General features: G+C 35.0%; 3 protein-coding genes across 3 annotated transcripts; 1 reads left to right on the forward strand and 2 right to left on the reverse strand.

Moving 5' to 3' along the window:
• The first annotated feature begins 173 nt into the window (after positions 1–173).
• Positions 174–15821, forward strand: LOC124630967 (DNA polymerase eta). The gene is made up of 9 exons (XM_047165028.1): positions 174–462; positions 575–709; positions 13052–13154; positions 13257–13473; positions 13552–13669; positions 13743–13883; positions 13950–14317; positions 14394–15625; positions 15782–15821. Exons 1-8 carry the CDS (start codon positions 329–331, stop codon positions 15605–15607), a joined length of 2430 nt encoding a protein of 809 aa, XP_047020984.1. The 5' UTR covers positions 174–328; the 3' UTR covers positions 15608–15625; positions 15782–15821.
• On the reverse strand, positions 7877–10760 carry LOC124630971. The gene is made up of 4 exons (XM_047165033.1): positions 10196–10760; positions 9844–10090; positions 9412–9600; positions 7877–9103 (listed from the first exon to the last, which is right to left on the reverse strand). Exons 1-4 carry the CDS (start codon positions 10706–10708, stop codon positions 8028–8030), a joined length of 2025 nt encoding a protein of 674 aa, XP_047020989.1. The 5' UTR covers positions 10709–10760; the 3' UTR covers positions 7877–8027.
• On the reverse strand, positions 15822–19526 carry LOC124630975 (60S ribosomal protein L10). Its single transcript, XM_047165038.1, has 5 exons — positions 19399–19526; positions 19249–19277; positions 18864–19169; positions 16245–16407; positions 15822–16027 (listed from the first exon to the last, which is right to left on the reverse strand). Exons 2-5 carry the CDS (start codon positions 19269–19271, stop codon positions 15860–15862), a joined length of 660 nt encoding a protein of 219 aa, XP_047020994.1. The 5' UTR covers positions 19272–19277; positions 19399–19526; the 3' UTR covers positions 15822–15859.
• Between the last annotated feature and the right edge of the window lie 42 nt (positions 19527–19568).

A 19568-nucleotide genomic window follows, 5' to 3' on the forward strand; every position in this document is an offset into this window, starting at 1 on the left:
CGCACGTGAGCGCCACAGCTTATTATGTGTAGAAACTGCGCTCGTTGTCGCGGGAATCCACATTCTTCTGCAGAGAAACCCACCTAACCCAATGTAATTTTGTCTTTGGTTCTTGACACCATATGTGTCAAGTTGACATTATTGACAAATTGTCAAGTCAAGTCTTGTCACAGCAAGCAAGTAAATGTTTGCATTATTTTGGCGCGATGTACTCCTTAACTTTCAGAATGATCGATTTTTGCAAAAATGACCTAAAGATATTATACCCAAGTTAATCATAAGTTTATTTTTTTACAAATATAAATCCGAACTATACGACTAAATCAATATGGAGCAAGAGAATCGTGTTGTAGTGCTCATAGATATGGACTGTTTTTACTGCCAAGTGGAAGAAAAACTGAATCCTGAGTTAGCTGGGAAACCTATCGCTGTAGTGCAATATAATCCTTGGAAAGGCGGCGGGTAAATGACATACAAGAATTTCTATTTGTTACTTACATCATGTTGCGAAACTCATTAATTATTCACAATGTATTGTGAATGTTACTACTGTATTTTTACTTCCTTTTTTCAGGATCATTGCTGTTAACTACGTTGCAAGAGACCGGGGCGTTACGCGCCATATGAGAGGTGACGAGGCGAAGGCTAAGTGTCCGGACATAGAGCTGCCTTCAGTACCTTGTTTTAGAGGAAAAGCTGACATTTCCAAGTAAGACCTATTTAACTATACATATTTGAATCGTTCGCAACACAGTATAATAAGTAGTATTCTAAACTCAAAATACCATGAATAATTACTTCAGTTTCTAAATTCATTGCAGTATCTACCTTGTATGACCTTTGGTACGTAGCTTGCGATAAGTGATGTTTGTTTGAAGAGGTAAAATGTAGTTATAAGCAACTTAGTAATAAGCAACATGTAGCCCTAGTAGTCACAGAGTACTTTTTATATTATGAAATAGAGGTCCAACTCGACTACCAAACTAAGTAAGACAAGTGGCGCCTTCTGAACGCAGGTTTAAGAAACTATTTGTCAATATATATACATATAGCTACATAAAGCAGTGGTTACTGGGTCTAGGTAGATTTTTGTTTCTTTTTGTTTAATATTTATAAGATGTTTTTCAATAAATAAAACACTGATAACCTTTAATATAATTTATTTTTTTCTTTTAAAACATTTCATGTATAATTTTTTCGCTTTTAGCTTATAGGAATCCGTATCATCATCACACTCTCTCCTATTTATTAATATTTTATTAATATCTTTACAGTAATTGTAAATAAAGAATCTGCAGGATATATTGATTAAAAAGTCTATTAATTTTTCTTTATGAATTTCACATTTTATGAAATCGAATTTCAAATGTATAAATATTAATGTTTTGATGAAATCTTTTAAATATTTTTTTTCCAAACATTTTTTAATTATTGTGTAATTTATATCCTGCAGATTCGAAACACAATTTAAGAGAGAGTCGCTGGGACTGCAAAGCCATTTTTTATTAGCATACTCTCTATATTTTAAATAATCGTGTTCCTGATCGGACATTAAATTTTTTTTACATTCACTACAACCCTTGAAGACTTTCTTCTTAGCGGTTTTAATAAAATAACCGCTAACATATTGTAGCCCCCCAATTATACGGGGGTCGCTTTTGTCTTCAAGGGCTGTAAATTCAATGTCCGGAATCTCAGAGAGCTCACAATTTATTTGTTCTTTGCAGGCCCCGCTTGTGATGAGAACTTCATGCAAAGCGTGGCAATTATCTGCCTCACAATTTGTCCCTGGGGCATGGACACTAGATAGGCTGTTTATTAAAAGGCTGCTAAATGCTGCTTCAAATCCATCTGGAGTAGGGTTTACGTTGCGGCATCCTTGACTCCTTATCGATCCAAAAAAATTTTCTATTGGATCCTGATTCAGATGCCGCAACCAAACCGATGTCACTCCGTACTTCGCAGCAATTTTTTTTAAAAGCAGTTCTATTCCTTCTAGTGTCCATACCCAGTTACTTAAGGTGGGAACATACTCCACATTCGAGGTTTTTACATTCACAAATTTCATATTTTTTAAAAATATTTTTGCCTCCATCCATGTTTTGTGATGTATTGAGTTCGGCGTCGCAGGTCCCAGCAGTGGTTTACTGTGCTTCCTTTTCCCGAAGCTTCCGTTAATGGAGTCAAAAAGTTTGTCAAAAAACAAGATGACGTCCGCTGTATTTTGCGCATCTTGAGAGATTATTCCTTTTTCTGCAAAAAAATAAGAAAAAAAATATTAATAAATATTCCTCACACGTTCTTACAACGCAATCTAGTCCCAAACAAAGCATTGCTTGCTTGTAATTTGGGTACAGCAGACAACCAATAAATGAACTTATATAAATATAAATATTTTATAAATAACATAACATAGTGTACATATGTAGAAACACCCACACACATAAATGTTTGACTTATGCGGGAATCGAACCCGCGACCTCCTGTGGCAGGCAGATACACTGGCTACTATGGCATCTAGTCATCAATAAGAAACTTGTTATTATTAAATCTGAACTGGGAGCAGTTTTTAATTTGTGAAAACTTTTACTATACAATCTTCCGCCCGCGGTTCTACCGCATCCCGTGAAAGCTACTTCGCGCACCCAGATTAAAAGTCACTTTTAGTCTTCCTCAATAAATGAGCTATCTAACGGTGAAAGATTATTTCAAATTAGACCTGATCGACCTTGGTGATTGGATTGGTTCTTCAGATTAGCATGGTTAAGAAAACATACAAACAAAAAAATCTTCAGCTTTATAATATATAAGTATCGATAAAATAATGCAATGTGAAAACATTATGTAATAAAGTTTATTTACCTGCTAGGTAGCCCATATTTGATGCTACAGTTTGGCTGAATAGTTGCGTAGCAAATTTAACTTTCATCCGTGGAATTTTACTGGGAATGCAGTGGGAGTCTGTTAATTTTGGCACCAGTCTTATGCCTTTGTAGCCTGGGTTTTCTTGGTGCAGTGCAGTTATGTGTTCCCACTTTGCCATTAGCATTTTGTTGTCTTTTTTATATAGTAGATTTTTCGTTATTAAATTATTTCTTATACATTTCATTAAGTGAGGTGGGTCATACAAGGGAATGATTTCCTGTTTATTTATTAAAATAATATTTCCCTCAGGTTCTTCTGATTTTCTTAACAGAATACCTCTTGTTTCTTGTAACAAGAATTTAATGCAGTTAACATTATTTGTTCCTTGGTCGCACACTGTTGCTACCACATTAAGACCAGCATTTTGTAGTTCTGTGATGACAGCCTTTAATTGTTTTGCCAGTTCTGGTCCCTTTGTGGCAGACTGAGAAAATGTGTATGCAACGGGTTGCTTATAATTTTTTATAAGTCCTCTTATCATAAATACCTGCGCATGATCTGCATACTCAGGCAGTGTCTCTTGCCCATTGGTTACAAACCCACTCACTCTGTCCTTCCTTTCATTGTATGCCACATTCGGTTTTAGTGACATTTCGTCAAAAAGAACCACACATAATTTGTGCTCTGGTTTCATTTTAAGTGTGGCTTTTTTTATTTGTGCCATCAAATTTTTATTGATACCAGCATTTATATCTGCCATATTAATTAATTTTATTAAAATTTGGCGTGATGGCAGGATAAAGATTTTCCTCAGGAATCTGTATCCTTTTGGGCTTTGCTTGAGGATAGTCAAAGCTACAATTTTTTCCTCTAATGTGAAACGCCGGCCTTTTTTTTCCTTTTTGTGCTCCCTGAACTGCAGCAAAGTTAAAATTTTTGATGTGCTAGACATTTTGTCTAGAGTTTCTAAAAATTGAGGGTTTGTAGTAATATTTTGCAGGGCCTTGATCTTGATTGCCTGCTTTTTAACCTTGCTACGGCATTTGCTGAGTTTCACACCAACTTGCAGCATTTTCTGATACAGAGCACGCTCAGTTTTCGTAACAGCAACCTGTTTTACCGCCTTCTTACTAACACATTTAACTTTGCGATGCACTGAAAAAATAATAAGAATCATATGAATAAAAATTGCAGAATTTAAGAGTACATATGAGTGAGATAGCATCAAAGCTAGTTGTGTGTGAAAGTATCCCATGATTGAAATATGTATTAAATCTATAAATCAGTACCTAGTTAATAAACCATGATAGTGAGTGTAACAAGCAAACTCAGCTTTGAAGTTATTAAGTTTGATTACAATTGTGTTGCTTACCAAGATCTTTCACCACCTCAACATTTTCTTCTTCACTATGAGGCTGTCTATCACTGTGTACAGACTGAGATTCTGAAGTGACAGGATCTGAAAGGTCATTAACATATTTGGTAAGAAATGTGTGCCTATTATATACAAACCAATTAAGCTGATGATCATTACCATCATCATGAATGTAGCAGTTCATATTGAGTAACCATTATTTGAATCATATTGAATTAATTAAAGCCAGCCCACTACTAGACAAAGTTACTTTTTCTTTTATATAGTTTATAATATCAACTAGCGACCCGCCCCGGCTTCGCACGGGATAACAGTATTTCCCCAGTATTTAATGTATGTTATTATACATAAAAACCTTCCTCTTGAATCACTCTACCTATTACAAAAAACCGCATCAAAATCCGTTGCGTAGTTTTAAAGATTTGAGCGTTCATAGGGACATACAACATGACACATGACAGAAAAAGCGACTTTGTTTTATACTATGTAGTGATAAGGATGTTAACATTTTAGGACTTATGCATATGACATATAAATGTAATTTAACAAACTGTATTTCATCAATCACTCTTGTCTTAAGGGATAGGTTTATAGAGAGGCTAGTTTACTTTAATTGTTTGCAAAATTATAACTCAGGAACAACAAAAATAATTCAATTTAAGATGATTTTAAGGTAAATTAGCACATTTATCGAGAGAGGCTACATTTTATCCGGGCGCATGAAGGAGTTCCAGGACAGAATATGTGTAAAATAATTGCTGATTAAATGCTTGTATGTAGGATCACTCACCAAGATTCTCTTTCATTTGTACATCTTCAATTGAACCTTGTGAGTGTATATGTAGATGCGCAGGTTCTGTAAATAATAATATTCAGTGATTAGTATATGTTATTATTACATCATTTATTGCTAGTGTCTATCTATCAATTACACTATATGCTGTCCGCATGGGTGCCGCATATTATGCACAAATATGTTGACATTATTGAAAAGAAACAAGTATTAAACAAAACAAAGTAATACAAAAGTAAATTATTTCAGACATGGTAATGGTTTTTTGTATGCCTAAGTGAGAGTAGTAGAAATCATAATTGACATGTACCTTGAAAACTAGACGTTATGGATACCACATATTATGTTTGGAACATTTGATCTATGATTCATTACCTATTCATTCAGTCAAGAGGGTACCAAAATTGTGTAATGCAGTGCTATTTAAGTATTACAACAAATTAAAAATAGCAAAGGATTTTTGGTAAATGTGACATTCAAGTTACTCAATTTCAGCCTAATTTGTAGGAATAAATGATCTTTGAAATAACTTCACTCAAAAATGGCTGGACCGATTTGGTTGAAATTTGGTATGTAGATAGGTGATACCCTGGATTAAGACATAGGCCACTTTTTATCAATACACCATGCGGACGAAGCCGCAAGTGGAAGCTAGTACATACGTAATGTAAATGTATGTATGTATGTATAAAAATGAATTGCTTGTTTATATGTATATGATAAAATATACCTTTTGATGTAGACGGTCCTGAAATCTGAAGAGGTCTTAGTGCTCTTTTTTCAATGCTGAATTTCGAGCAAGATAATCCTGTAAACAACGATAAAATAATATGAATTATAAATATAGTAAATTTTGAAATGTAATATAGAAACTCTTGTATGACATACTGCGTACATACAGAAATTGTGGCTCCAAAGAAATCTCTATTCAGATGTTTTAGACTTACTGCAGCTTTTCATTTTGTGATTTGGAAAGTTTACTTTAAACTCAAATAACATGACTGTTTATTTCTTTCTAACATCAACTCTAGAAATTTGAGACTTAGGTACTCTTTAAGGTAAACAGGTACCTTAATTTGGGTATTTTACTAAAACTAACCTGGCATGTTTTTTGTAGGTACAGCTCCTTTGGCAAGTCGGTTATTCCGGCACCAATATTTTGGTTCGAAATGATCATTACAGACGCGGCGGTATTTGAAAATATGGTTATTTTCAAGTTGCAAAATGTCACCACCAATATGAAAGACCCATGTATTAAATAGCTGCCTATCCTTATCTGGATTAGGGAATTTATGTAAATACCCCGTAGTGTCTGAAAAAAAGGGTAACAAGTTAGAATTCAGTGGAGTCGTGACAAAATGACGACTATTTGTTTTAAGGATGTTGATAAATGCTTACCTAAGCCATTTGTACATCCGGGAACACAACACTTTCTATTAGACATGATAAATATTAATTATCACAAAACGGGTCAACGAGTCCTATCTCAAGCACAAAATTCACAAGATTTCGATCACCTCAAGCACAAAATCGACACGGCCGAAGGAGCAGAGGCTCAACTTAACGGACTTAGGTGGATAAAGCACTAATAGGGATAAAAATCTGGAAAAACAAACAAGACACCGAAAAGCACTTCAGCGCAAACCGGCAGCCAAATTTGTTTGATTGACAATTTTTGCATAATGTTGCATGTAGAAAATGGATTTAATGTTGCCAGTAGAAAATAAATTCTTGAATTTTATTTTATTTCTGGCTAATTGATAATAAACATTAAATTTTAGTAATTGCTTCAATATGCAACTCAAAATTTTTATTATTTATTTTTTTATTTTAGCTGAAAAAAAAGATAGGGTAAGAGTAGAACCAATAAAAGATGTGATAGCGCCCTCTTACACACCTAAGCATAACTACTACGCAATCGCGCATCATCGTCATTACAAATAACGCCATCTATATTTCAGTTTCTTTAATATCTTACATTATAATACTACCAAATTAAAATGACACTTCCATGTAAGGACCTCAATGTATTTACTGTCTCACTTCATTTTGCAGACCTATAATGATACGTTTTCTCGTTTGCCACTATTAAGATCACAGAACATATATACCCTAAAGGGAAGAATAACGACTCCGTACAAATTTTATGAGGAAATTTTTCCTTACCGGCCGGCGCCATCTATATTCCGCCCACGAAAACTAGAGAGTAGAAGCTAGGGCGGGAGTTTCAAACTACAGTATATTCTATAGGTCATTTTTATTGCATTTTATGCACAAGTACAGGGGCCCGATTATGGCTGAGCAAGATTATCACATTTTGCTCAGCAATAATCGACATGAAACACAGTGTACTTGTGCATAAATTGCTAATATTTATCTTTATAGAGCAGTGCAGCAGTGTAATAAAAGGAAGATTACAGTACAAGAGTTTTTTATTTAGCATGTTAATAATTATAATTTATTTCCAGAAATAGGGTACAAAAGGTGTTCATAAATCACAAGTATGTGCACCTATGTAATGAATTTTAAAATACATGAATTTAATCAATTTAGGTAGGTATTTCAGACATTTTCGTCCAAAATAACAAGTATGGATGGGCCTATTGCATACAATTTCAACATCAAAACATAAACAAACAAAAATTCTAGTTAGTTTTAAAGTGTTACTATTATAAAAAACAAGACTATGTTATTATACAATAAAGAATACTATCGATTTGTTTAACAAACAACAAGTTTACAGACATGGTTTAAATTATTCTATCATATTGTGTAATAAACGTTGGTGTTATTTCTTCTTTATTATAGAAATGATTAGGAAGAGAAAGACACTAGACCAATTATATTTTGATATTTACAAACATTTACTACACAACAAAAGCTATATATCAATGTATTTCGTTCCGGGCTGAAACAAATTTTTGAAAAACGATCTTGCCAAGTTTTAACATTAACACATACACACATACACACATATAATATTAGTTAAGATATTTATTTATGCATAATTATGTTCATTTTTCTTTTTAGTGCAGATTTACATGCATCTTCGGAATAAATTTTGTTTTTTATTATGCAATATCTCTTTATATTAATATGGAAGACACTATTTATTATATAATTTATATTTAATTCTTTGTGCTCCATACAATTTTCGAGGAAGACATAATTTATAGAGTCCTTTAGTAATTGTGTTATTTTTTTTTTTATATTCTCTTTATACGCCTCTTTTTCTAAAAAAATATTAATTATGTTTGCACTTTTTTCTACACAATCTATTAAATTTTTAGAGGCGTATGTAAGAGAATTTTTTACCGAATCATAATTTTTAAACTCTATAAAATTATGCACTTCTTCTGGTGTTTCGGAGACTAAAATATTTTTACAGTTCTTACAAATATTTTTATATTTTTTAATTATGAAGCCACAGACATAAGCACATGCTTGTAGTTCGCTACTTCCTTCCTCCAAATTTTGTTCCAGGGAGGAAATAATATTTTCTTCAATTTCATTTTCTATAACAGACTCCGATTGTTCAGTTTCAGTGTGCATGTCTGTGGCTGGTGTCAATAATTTTTTAAAATTGGTAATTATGGCACTGTTGCTATCCAGCTCACAATTACCTGAGCTAGTATGTGCCATGTTGCTTATTACAGCTGTTTTTAATCCAGCAACGAATTGTGCAACTGTTGGGTTGCTATTGGATCCACAGTTGAATCGAATGCATCCAAATAAATTTTCAAGAGGATCCTGCTGGAATCTTCTCGTGGATAAACTTTTAACTGTAGTATGTTTGGCACTTAGAATTTTCCAAACCATTTCTAACCCATTGAGGGTCCAAATCCAGCCATCTTTTGATGGGGGATTACCCCTGCATCCCAAGAATTCCAGGGTTTTAAAAAAAAATTTCATTTTATCGAACATTTGGAGATGTCCTGTATTGTGTTTTATATTTGTGGAAAATATTTTTCCTCTCCTTAAGTCTGGTGTCGACGCGTTTACACCATCAAACAAATCGTCCATGCTTGAAATTAAATTAGCCGTTGCCAAGGCTTCAGTCGGCATGTCTCCTGAAAATTCACAATAAACAAATCAAATCAATATGAGTAAGCATATTACTAACTAGCTTAATAACTTCGGATATACTGGCAGCAAATGTACACATAATATACATTTATTTTATACTTTACTTTTTATAAATTGTGAAGTTTCGGCTAGTTACTTGCTCAATACAGGATTAAGTAATAATGTTAAAAGCACAATATAATTATTTGTTGGTTTTATCCTTTATCAAAGACACAACCCCAGATAACCATACTGTTGAAACAAATATAAGTATCATGCAACTATGATCTGAGGAATAAATCAGGTTTCTTACCTCCAGCTATTTTAGTATATAGTCCTGCTGCAACTGAGTGGCTTAAAACTTGTGCCGCAAGTTTTACCCTCATTTTTTGTTTGGAATTAGGCTCAAGGTGTTGTTTACTTAGGCATGGTGCAAACACAAAATTGGGATTATTATTGTCCAATTCATAAAATTGCTTGATGTGGCTCCATTTAGCGACTCCTGTAAAGTAATTATTAATAGTGTTATAATTAACTATTTTATTTATTCGTCACAAGTCAATTAAAACATAAAGTACAAAATAAATATCCAAAATTAAATATAAAGTCAACTATTCTAAGAAAATAACCCGCCTCTTATCGTTCCCGGTGTTATAATTACTTGTACAAAAAAATATTATGCTTTAAATGTACATATTTATTATTAAACAATTATTTTTCTAAAACTAAATAACAAATGACTTACCAATTCCTTGTTGGTGGTCTGATGTTATATTGGTCCTAAATCTTACATGATATTTCATGAAAAGATTTCTGAAGCACTTCAGCAGGTGTGGTGTGTCAAATAGAGTGACAATTTTGTGATTGCTCACTTCTATGAAGGGATTCTCAACAGAAGCTCCTAATTGACATAGAGCTCTCTTGTTGACTCCATCCAAGTCACAGACTGAAGCGCATATGTTTATCCCAGCATCAAAGCAACAATTTAAAACCTGAAAGTATTATAAGGGAGATTAGCAACAAATAAACTAACATCATAGTTCAGCAAAGAGTTAAATCAGCATGATCATCATTGAATATGAAGAAGCAATGCATACCTCCTTAATCAAAGCTGAAAGTCTGTCAGCTGTGACAGAACCGCTTGATAAATAATAAGCCACTGGCTGCTTAAAATGTTTCCTGACTCCAACTATCATAAATACAAGGGCATATGAAGCTGGCTGTGGAGATCTACCTTGTGTAGCATGGTCTTGAAACCCTTCAATTAAATCCGTCTTCGAATTGTACCATAAATTTTTTCTTAAGGACATTTCATCCCACAACAATATGTACTCACGTTCAGAGGGGACAAAGTGTTTTGTCGTGTTTTTTAAAATTGTGAGTATTGTTTTGTGTGTCCCCACATTCATCTTAAATTTACTTAAGAGGGATTTTAATGTGCTGGGTGCTGGTAAACAAATCATTCTCCTTAGCAATTTGTAGCTAGTTGGTGACCTCTTGTAGAGCCTCAATGCTATTATTTTAGCCTCCATGTTCCACCTGCGACCAGGCTTCTTCCTCTTATAATTCTGCAGTTCTCCTTGCAGTAACAGTGCAAATGTCGAACTCATTTTTGTATTGAGGATTTCTCGGACTGTCTCATTGTTACAAATAACATTTAAAAAAGATTAGTTTTTTAAATGTTTTACAGTTTTTTGTAATCTATACACCTTGTTCATACTACTTTTCAGTTTCCTCAACATTTTGCTTTTCTGGTCACTTTCTTGTTTTGAAGACTTGCACACAAACATTCCTGAATTGGTCGGAGTGATAATGTTTACATTATGTTCTGTTAAAGGATTCATTCTGGATGGACCGGCAACAGGTTCAAATATGGCAGATTGATCTGGCACATTAGAAGTTGTTGTATCCTGTAAATTGAAAGTTGATTATTTTAAATAAATTTAAAGATAACTCTTTAAATTTATTAGTCATAGATGAGGTAAATGTAAAAAAACATATATACAGTGTTATGGAAAAAACCAACAACCTCTTAAGAGGTCATTGTACTCATCATATATTTAATTTTTTAAATTTATATCTTGCAATTGGTTGGATAACCATTAGCAGATTTTTTGTGGGAATTCATTTATGCGAAAGTTCATTCTTCCAGTAAAGAATCTGCCTTCATATATAATTCTTACTCTGCTCTACTCAAATTCCCAATTTGGTGGCGCATAGAGCCCATGTACCTCCATAATCTTTGGGTCCAGGCCTTGTCTATGTCATTCAGAAATAGCTTTGCATAGTACAATGAACACTGAACATAATGTCTGTATTTCTGTGCTATATAAGACAGGTGTTTTAAATACACTTTCAAAATGATAATGGTACTAACCTTTTGGCATTGAACATCAGGTACAGCTGTTCTGAACAACTTCTTCTCATTAAAGCATGTGCTTTTGAAATGTTTGCTGCATAGCATCTTATGTTGTTTATGGAGTGCGTCCTGGAATTTTGGTGAAGACCAGGCTTCGTTTGGGAAGCAATACTTTGCCCATAATTCACAACTGAAAATTAAAAATATCAAAATTACACACTCATCATCAGCCTTCTAATGTTCCCACTGCTGGGACACAGCCTCCTCTCTAGGAGAGGGCTTGGGCCATAATCCACCCCGCGGGCCCAGTGCGGATTGGTGGATGTCACACGTCTTCGAATTTTTTTTTGGTTCTAGGACATGCTGGTTTCCTCACGATGTTTTCCTTCACCGTTTTGAGAGCAGTAGTGACGAAATAAATTACACAAAGTTATGCGCCAGATCGGGTTTGAACCCGCGACCTACCACTCGTAAGTTGGGGCAGTTACCACTCGGCCACCACTGCTCTCAAATTACACACTATTTTAATCATTTTCCGAGTTAAGATATTATTATATCATGTCAGTGGGTAGTCTTCGCTTTGATTGAAAGAGATGTTATATTAGATACGGGAATGGTGTAAGCAAGAAAACTTTTTATAGTAAGTACCTAATGATTTTTGGCAAGGAAAGTTGGGACTTAAGTATATAGGTATATATGTTACGTGAGTTTGTGGTAGTTAGAAGCGGAATTAACAATAAATGTGGTATTCTATGTCGTCTAAGACGAATAGCATGGAGTGTACATACCGCAGAGCATTTTTAGTGCCAGGCTTTGGAAACCGATGCAAAGTGATGCTGGGATCTTTAGAAGGTGAAGATCCACACAAGCAGCAGATTCTTGTGTTTTCTTTTTGTGAACTCATCGCGAATTAAACACAAAACAAAATCAAACAAGTCACTGTCTCAACACCGAGTCTATATCTCACAAATACACACTTAATTTCACCAAAACACAGCAACGGAGGAGCAAGCTCGACTCAACGTTATCAATGTATGTAGAATTAAATGGAAGTAGTTTATTTATTACAAATAAACATTAGTACAAGATAAAATGGTGCGCAACCGGCCGCAGACATTTTTCTTGTGACGTCAACAATGTCAAAACCAATATGGCGTCCGGACATTAGTGTTGCCACATATAATCCCCCATATATATTTTCTAATAAGTAATATTAAATTTTATATCTAATATTTCTCAACTAAGTATATTTTTTGGCATTAGAATAATAGCTAAAAGTATCTTCAAGGGTAATTTACTTTAAAAATCAATTTATACGCTCATTATTAGGGAGAATACGAAATTGTATTTTTGGTGGCAACATTATATATTTATCTCTTTTACTCTGATGTCGTTGACTCTCTCTTGTTTTCAAGCCCACCTTAATGCAATTCGTAGAACAAACTTGACAGACCCTGATTAAGATTGTCACCCCTGCTAGTAGTCTACAATAAACGCTTGTCGTGACCTGACGTGTTTCCTTTCACAACACTATACCTCACATACTTCATGTTACAAATAATATTTTATTTTATTTATTGATTACTTTCTCTAGATATAGAGAGGCAGGCAAAGAAGTAGCAAGAGTGCTGCAGAAGTTCACCCCACTGCTGGAGAGAGCTTCTATAGATGAAGCTTATTTGGATATCACTGCACCTGTTAGTAACACACTAATATTTTTACAAAACCTGGATATCAATTATTTATTGTAACATTCTCATAATTCATATATTCAAAATTATGCGTTTTCTTATTAACAGGTGCAAGAAAGAATGAAAACTCTCAATGTAAACACGGTTCACACAGGCATGATACCCAACACCTTTGCCTTAGGGTACGAGTGTGTTGAAGAGTTCCTGGCTGACGTTCACTCATGTGGCACTGAGAATATTGAGTTTGATTATGAACATGCAAAGAGGTTGCTTGTAGGCGCTGTGATAGTCAGCGAGATCAGAGCTGCTGTTTATGAAGAAACTGGTACTTGAAATACAAAAATTAAATGAAAGCCTTAATTTTATAATAGCTGGGTATAATATATACAAATTGGTGTTGCAGGTTACAGGTGTTCAGCTGGCATAGCTCACAACAAAATTCTAGCTAAACTAGTGTGTGGCATGAACAAGCCCAACAAGCAGACTGTATTACCAAAGCATTCTGTTAATATTCTTTACAGGTAACCTGATCTATTAAAACCTTTACTTCTTATCAATGATCATATCCTTATTTAAATTTCACATTCCTTTCAGCACACTACCATTGAAAAAAGTGAAACACCTTGGTGGAAAATTTGGGTACACAGTTTGTGAAATGTTAGGAATCCAGAAAATGGGTGAGCTACAAAAGTTTACTGAAAAAGACCTACAATCAAGATTTGATGAAAAAAATGGGTATATACAATTTTTTTTTAATTCCTCATTAAATGAACTTGTCTAATTTATTAAATGTATTTATAGAACATGGCTCTACAACATCGCACGTGGAATAGACCTGGAACCAGTACAAGCAAGATTTAACCCCAAGAGCATTGGGTGTTGCAAGCAGTTCCGTGGCAAGGCTGCTCTCCTTACCCTAGACAGCTTACAGAAGTGGCTTAAAGACCTGGGTGATGAAATAGATGACAGACTGGAGAAGGATGCATTGGAAAACAACAGAACACCAAAACAAATGGTGGTTAGTTTCTCCATTCAGATGCCAAAAGGCAAGGATACCAGCAGTTCTAGATCATACAATTTTACTCCTGATGATGATCTATGTTCAGAGTTATTTTCAAGCAAAGCTTTAGAACTTATTCTGGAGAGTTCTGAAGGTATCAAAGTACAGGGTAAGTAGAAGAATAGCATTGACCATCTTCACATATTTATTTTTATTCAGATTAAAATCAATGTTTACTTTTTCAGAATGTGATGGTAACAGAAGATTGAAATCGCCAATCAAATTCCTAGGCATAAGTGTTGGTAAGTTTGAAGATAATACAGAAGCGAAGAAAACTAAGAAAATATTAGATTATTTTTGTGCTGGATCATCTAAAGATATGTCAGTTTCTGATAAGCCTAAAGATAGTATTCAGACCACAATAAGAAAGCAAGAAAACACTATCACTGAACAGCCCCTTGCAAATAATAAAACTGATATAAAGAATAATGGCAAACAATACATTATGCAGAAGTTTTTACAAGTATGTGATAAATCGCAAATGAACCAAACTCAACCAGAACAAGCTAAACAGAATAACAATACAACCACTAATACTAATGAAACAGTTTATGAATCTAGTTTAGATAAGCAAGAGTCATTTTTTGCAAAGATATTGCAAAACAGCAAGGATCCCATGAGCAGAATAAAGCAATCAGATGTGGACATTCAAAAAGTGCGGCCGACGACGCCCGTCTGTGACGTGATCGCGTGTGGGGAAGATAGCAATGAGACATATTGTTCAGGTTCAACCATAGAAAACGAAATAAACAATAGTGTGGCGTTGTTTGAAGACGATTCTAAAGACGTCGTCCGTCTTACAAATATCAGAGAGTTACTAAGCAGCTCTAGAAAAATGCATGAAGCTGGCTCTGATAATTCAGAACCTGATCGAAATGCCAGTGAAATAGTACGTTCCTCCCCACAGAAGAATGATAGACCGCATGTTGGTATTGTCGATTGTCCTGAGTGTGGGAAAACAATATCAATTGATATGGTCGCGGAACATTCCGATTACCACCTCGCCTTGAAGCTAAGAGATGAGGAAAGACAAGAAGTTCGAAATGAAATAAAGGTAAAGAAAAATGAAATGAAAGTTAAACAAAATGACGAAAACAAAAAGAAAAAGCAACCTGAGGTACAAAACAAAAATGAATGCATGTCATCAATTGCCAGCTTTTTAGTAAAAATCGACGATAATATCCCCACGGAGAACTGCTCAGAATGTGGTAAAAAAGTTCCACTTGAAAGATTTGGAGAACATTTAGATTTCCATGAAGCACAAAAGCTAAGCAGAGAACTGAATAAGAAAACAAGTCCTGTGTTCTCTGGGAACAGTGTAAAACGAAAGCGAAAGTCTACTTCACCAGTGAAGAAGAGTAAAAAGCCCTGTAGACCTATTGAATCTTTCTTTAGATAATTTTATAATCAATGTATAAGGGTCAATTCCCACTGAAAGAGCAGCGGCCGTAAGAGCACGGAAAATGTAAGAGCGCGGCGCGGTGCGGCGCCGCGCGGCCCGCCGCGCTCGCGCTCAATCCCTTGCAATTACGGCCGCTGCCGGCCGTTGCTCTTTCAGTGGGAATTGACCCTTAATGTAAATATGTAATGGATTAAAGGAAATGAAACACAGATTTTGTTGTTTTAATGATGTATATTATGTTAAAAAGATTTACACACTGTAGATCTCATTCTGGATCTTCCTCCAGGCGTCAAGGGGTCCGTGCTCTGGGCGGTACTTGACGTTGCAGCCGTCGTTAGCGAGACGGCCGTCCTCACGCAGCTTCTCGAACTCCTCACGCTCGTACTTGGTGAAGCCCCACTTCTTGGAGACATAGATCTGTAAACATTTACATTCAGATTAGTACAGAACATTATATGATCTAAGAACAGTGGAAACATTTACTTGGAAGGATAAGTCATCAAAATAAAGATTTGGACCTCAGTTAGTGGACCTTGCACAGTGACTCAACCATTTATGTCTACTAGGAGGCAGGAGTCAAGATTATTTACGAGTATGATATGATAGCTAGGTGTGTAATAACTTGAATACTAACCTTCTGGCGACCGGGGAACTTGAACTTGGCACGACGCAGAGCCTCGATGACCTGCGCCTTCCAACGGTCGCTGGAGCGCACGGACATGATGGGCTGTCCGATGCGCACACGCGCTACGGTACCTTGGGGTTTGCCGAAAGCACCACGCATCCCAGTCTGGAGCCTGAAAAAGTTATGTTCATTTATTACACCAACTGTTCAGTAAATGTTATATTTGTCATGCATAGCTGTAACTTCAATGGGGCAATGGAATCTATACTAATATATAAAGCTGAAGAGTTTGTTTGTTTGAACGCGCTAATCCCAGCAACTTCTGGTCCGATTTGAACAATTCTTTCAGTGTTAGATAGCCCATTTATCGAGGAAGGCTATAGGCTACCTGCATCTCGTGGGAAACCGCTGGCAGATGCTAGTGAAATATAAATCAGTAGAAAACTTGTTTTTTAGATTTAATTGCCACAATATAGAAGTAAGAAGATCTGTATCAAAAGAGGGTAAACCCATAGCTCTCAGGGACACATTGGTATTTCTTGGAATACCCTACCTCTTGTTGTAAAAAGTTGTAACTGTTCACCCACAAATCAATATGGCAACAAAGACAAATATTTTTTTGTATATACACCTACCCTAAAGGCTCTAAAACTACTGAACCTCTTCTCTCAGTATCAGAAAGCTACATTTAATGTCAAGTTATGTGTATTTTATCTGATAACAGGCCCACAGGACGCAAGTTAAACCATGGGAAAACAACTACATACTTTCATAATAGTTTTGAAATTTGTTGTATGGCATAATAACTAAGTCACCTACACATTTGGCATAGGCGTTTGTCATATTAAATGTAATGTAGGGACTGGTAATAATAATGTAAGATCAACAATTTATTGCAAGTCACAGTGATCTAGGCATGAGTAAGCTAGGCACTATTTTATTGTGGTTTTCACAATGTTGTGCAACCTTTGTTTTGATGTTTCGAGGATATACCAATTTTATCTTGAGATAAATAGGTACAAAAAAATATGTTCCAAATCTAGATAAGAACTAAGATGACATGCAAGTTTCATACACTTTAATACATGTACAGATTTACTGCTGTTTGTAAATGAAATCTAGCATAATAATAAAAAAAAAAAACATCTCTACCAGTTGATACCAATAATGGAACCAGTTGGCACCAACGTAAAATATCAGCCAATGGATAAGACAAAAACTTAAAACAATAGGCATGATGACAGTAATCAAAAATCATTAAAATAATATATTTATTAAATTAAACTTGAAGCTTGGAATATAAAACACGCATTGTTTTCTTTATTAATAATGTGATTAATATGTATTTTTATAAAATAAAATTACGAAATAAGGCAATCCGCCATGATATTTTGAACACCAATCAGAGCTCGTGACGTCATTTCTCAAAACAACTCGCGCGAAATCGCGCGAACGTCACATTTCGTTATTGTGAACTTCCACTGCGATCTTTGTTTTTAATTAATTAATTGTTTATAACACGAGTTACGGAGCCCGGATTTATCAAGGCAAACAGCGCTAATTTGCCTAGAATTGATATCATAATGCTGAGAAAGTTTTTGGCATCAAATAAAGATTTTTGTTCAGCTGAATTTAGAAATGTTAAAACTTCCATGTAAGTATACTAGTTTAATTAAAAAACAATGAGAGATGAAACCTAACCTCGAAATAGTTATTTACATTATAAACTATGCTAGAATCTAGAGAACTATGTAATAACTTACATCAAGGTGATCTTCACAAAAATAAAGTTGTACCCTGGGCAATATTGCTTTTGAATCTCGCCTTGCAAGTTTAAGCCACTTGTTTCGTATTTTATTGTGAGGAACGTACACAAATAACTTATCCGGAGTTGTTTTGGATGTGTTCTTACACTGGGGGACCCCACAACACCTATGCCCTTTCAAATTCATATTTAATAACACAAAAAACTTAATTATTGCACGAGCGTTGTTTACTTGCGTCTTGTAATTTCAGTCGTGACGTCACAAGTGACGACATGACACTGACAAGCGTTTTCGCGCCGGATTCAAAGTGGACAGAGAAAAATGCAATTATTTGATAAAAAAACTTCGCATTTTCTTAAAATTAATAATTTTTCATATAAAATAGACGTATACCTACATCATACAAAGGAATTTAAAAATTTGTCATCATGCCTATTACAAACACACCCCATTTTATTGAAACCATTTATGGTCACAGCAGTAGTCCATCCATTATAAATTAATAAGTTGTTAAAGACTTTCAGCTCAATGTAAAAATAACATTTAGAATGCCAGAAGTGGATCTACACAACACTAAGTCAATGACCTTCATAAGGCGATGGAACAAATAAAAACACTACCACAAGGGTTATTACCACATGTAGATAGTGCTAGTGATACTTATTTGCCTTCTAAAATAACCTACAAATAAGTATGGAACTAAATGGCCAGTATCTTAGAAACACAAGTACTGATGTATAAAAGATTCACTGAGAGTATGTATGAAACTGAATTCTTAAACATCATTACAAGCATGCAATTTTCGAAAGTGTTGTAAACTGTACAGAAGTAGGATATTATAAAAATCATCAATGTAGCTTACCTATCAGCTCCAGCGCACGATAACATTTTGTTGATGCGGATAACATGGAATGGATGCAACCTGATGCGGATGTGGAACTGGTCCTTGCCGCAGTTCTTCACGAGGTACTTGTTGCAGCAAATACGGCCTGCTTCCAGAGCCTCAGAGCTAAGCTGCTCGTACTCGTCGGACACAAGGTGCACGCATAGCGGGAAGTCGTCCACGGCAGCCTTCTTCTTACCCAAGTCGAAGATACGGATCTTGGGGTCGGGCACACCACGACAGAACCGTGACTTAGGGTACGGCTTGTTTTTACAGTACCGATAGCTGAAAACGACATTTTACACATTAAAACTTGTCTCAAATCATAACCAAAACACAGTTTTAGAGGTTGGAAATTATTTACCATCTCGCTGGTCGGCGCCCCATTGTGATCTGAAATAAATCGAAAAATAAATTAAACAGCTATAACACTACACGTTCTCAAATTATCACAGCAAAATAATCATCACTTATAAAGATTACATTAGATTTTATAATAAAAAATTATCAGCACCTTCACAAAGTGACACCACTTCCACGAAAAGACAGACGGAAGTTCGTTTGACGTTGACGTTGGTTTTTTTTTTTGGGGGTGACAAGTGCAAAAAATATTAAAAAATAAAACTCTATAGCTCAACAGATTTGTACGGTTTTTGAAACGTTGATGAGTTATCTAAATCATAA

This window comes from Helicoverpa zea, chromosome 6 (assembly GCF_022581195.2).
Source record: "Helicoverpa zea isolate HzStark_Cry1AcR chromosome 6, ilHelZeax1.1, whole genome shotgun sequence".
Taxonomy (NCBI): Eukaryota; Metazoa; Arthropoda; class Insecta; order Lepidoptera; family Noctuidae; genus Helicoverpa; species Helicoverpa zea.

Coding starts and splice junctions, on each gene's coding strand:
- LOC124630967 (XM_047165028.1), top strand. CDS start 329: ATGGAGCAAGAGAATCGTGTTGTAGTGCTCATAGATATGGACTGTTTT. Junction 463..574: donor AATCCTTGGAAAGGCGGCGG/GTAAATGACATA, acceptor TCCTTTTTTCAG/GATCATTGCTGTTAACTACG. Junction 14,318..14,393: donor TGAAGGTATCAAAGTACAGG/GTAAGTAGAAGA, acceptor TTACTTTTTCAG/AATGTGATGGTAACAGAAGA.
- LOC124630971 (XM_047165033.1), bottom strand. CDS start 10,708: ATGAGTTCGACATTTGCACTGTTACTGCAAGGAGAACTGCAGAATTAT. Junction 10,091..10,195: donor TTTCAGCTTTGATTAAGGAG/GTATGCATTGCT, acceptor TAATACTTTCAG/GTTTTAAATTGTTGCTTTGA. Junction 9,601..9,843: donor AGACCACCAACAAGGAATTG/GTAAGTCATTTG, acceptor ATTACTTTACAG/GAGTCGCTAAATGGAGCCAC.
- LOC124630975 (XM_047165038.1), bottom strand. CDS start 19,271: ATGGGGCGCCGACCAGCGAGATG. Junction 19,170..19,248: donor GGGCGCCGACCAGCGAGATG/GTAAATAATTTC, acceptor TGTCGTTTTCAG/CTATCGGTACTGTAAAAACA. Junction 16,408..18,863: donor TCGTGCGCTGGAGCTGATAG/GTAAGCTACATT, acceptor TAACTTTTTCAG/GCTCCAGACTGGGATGCGTG.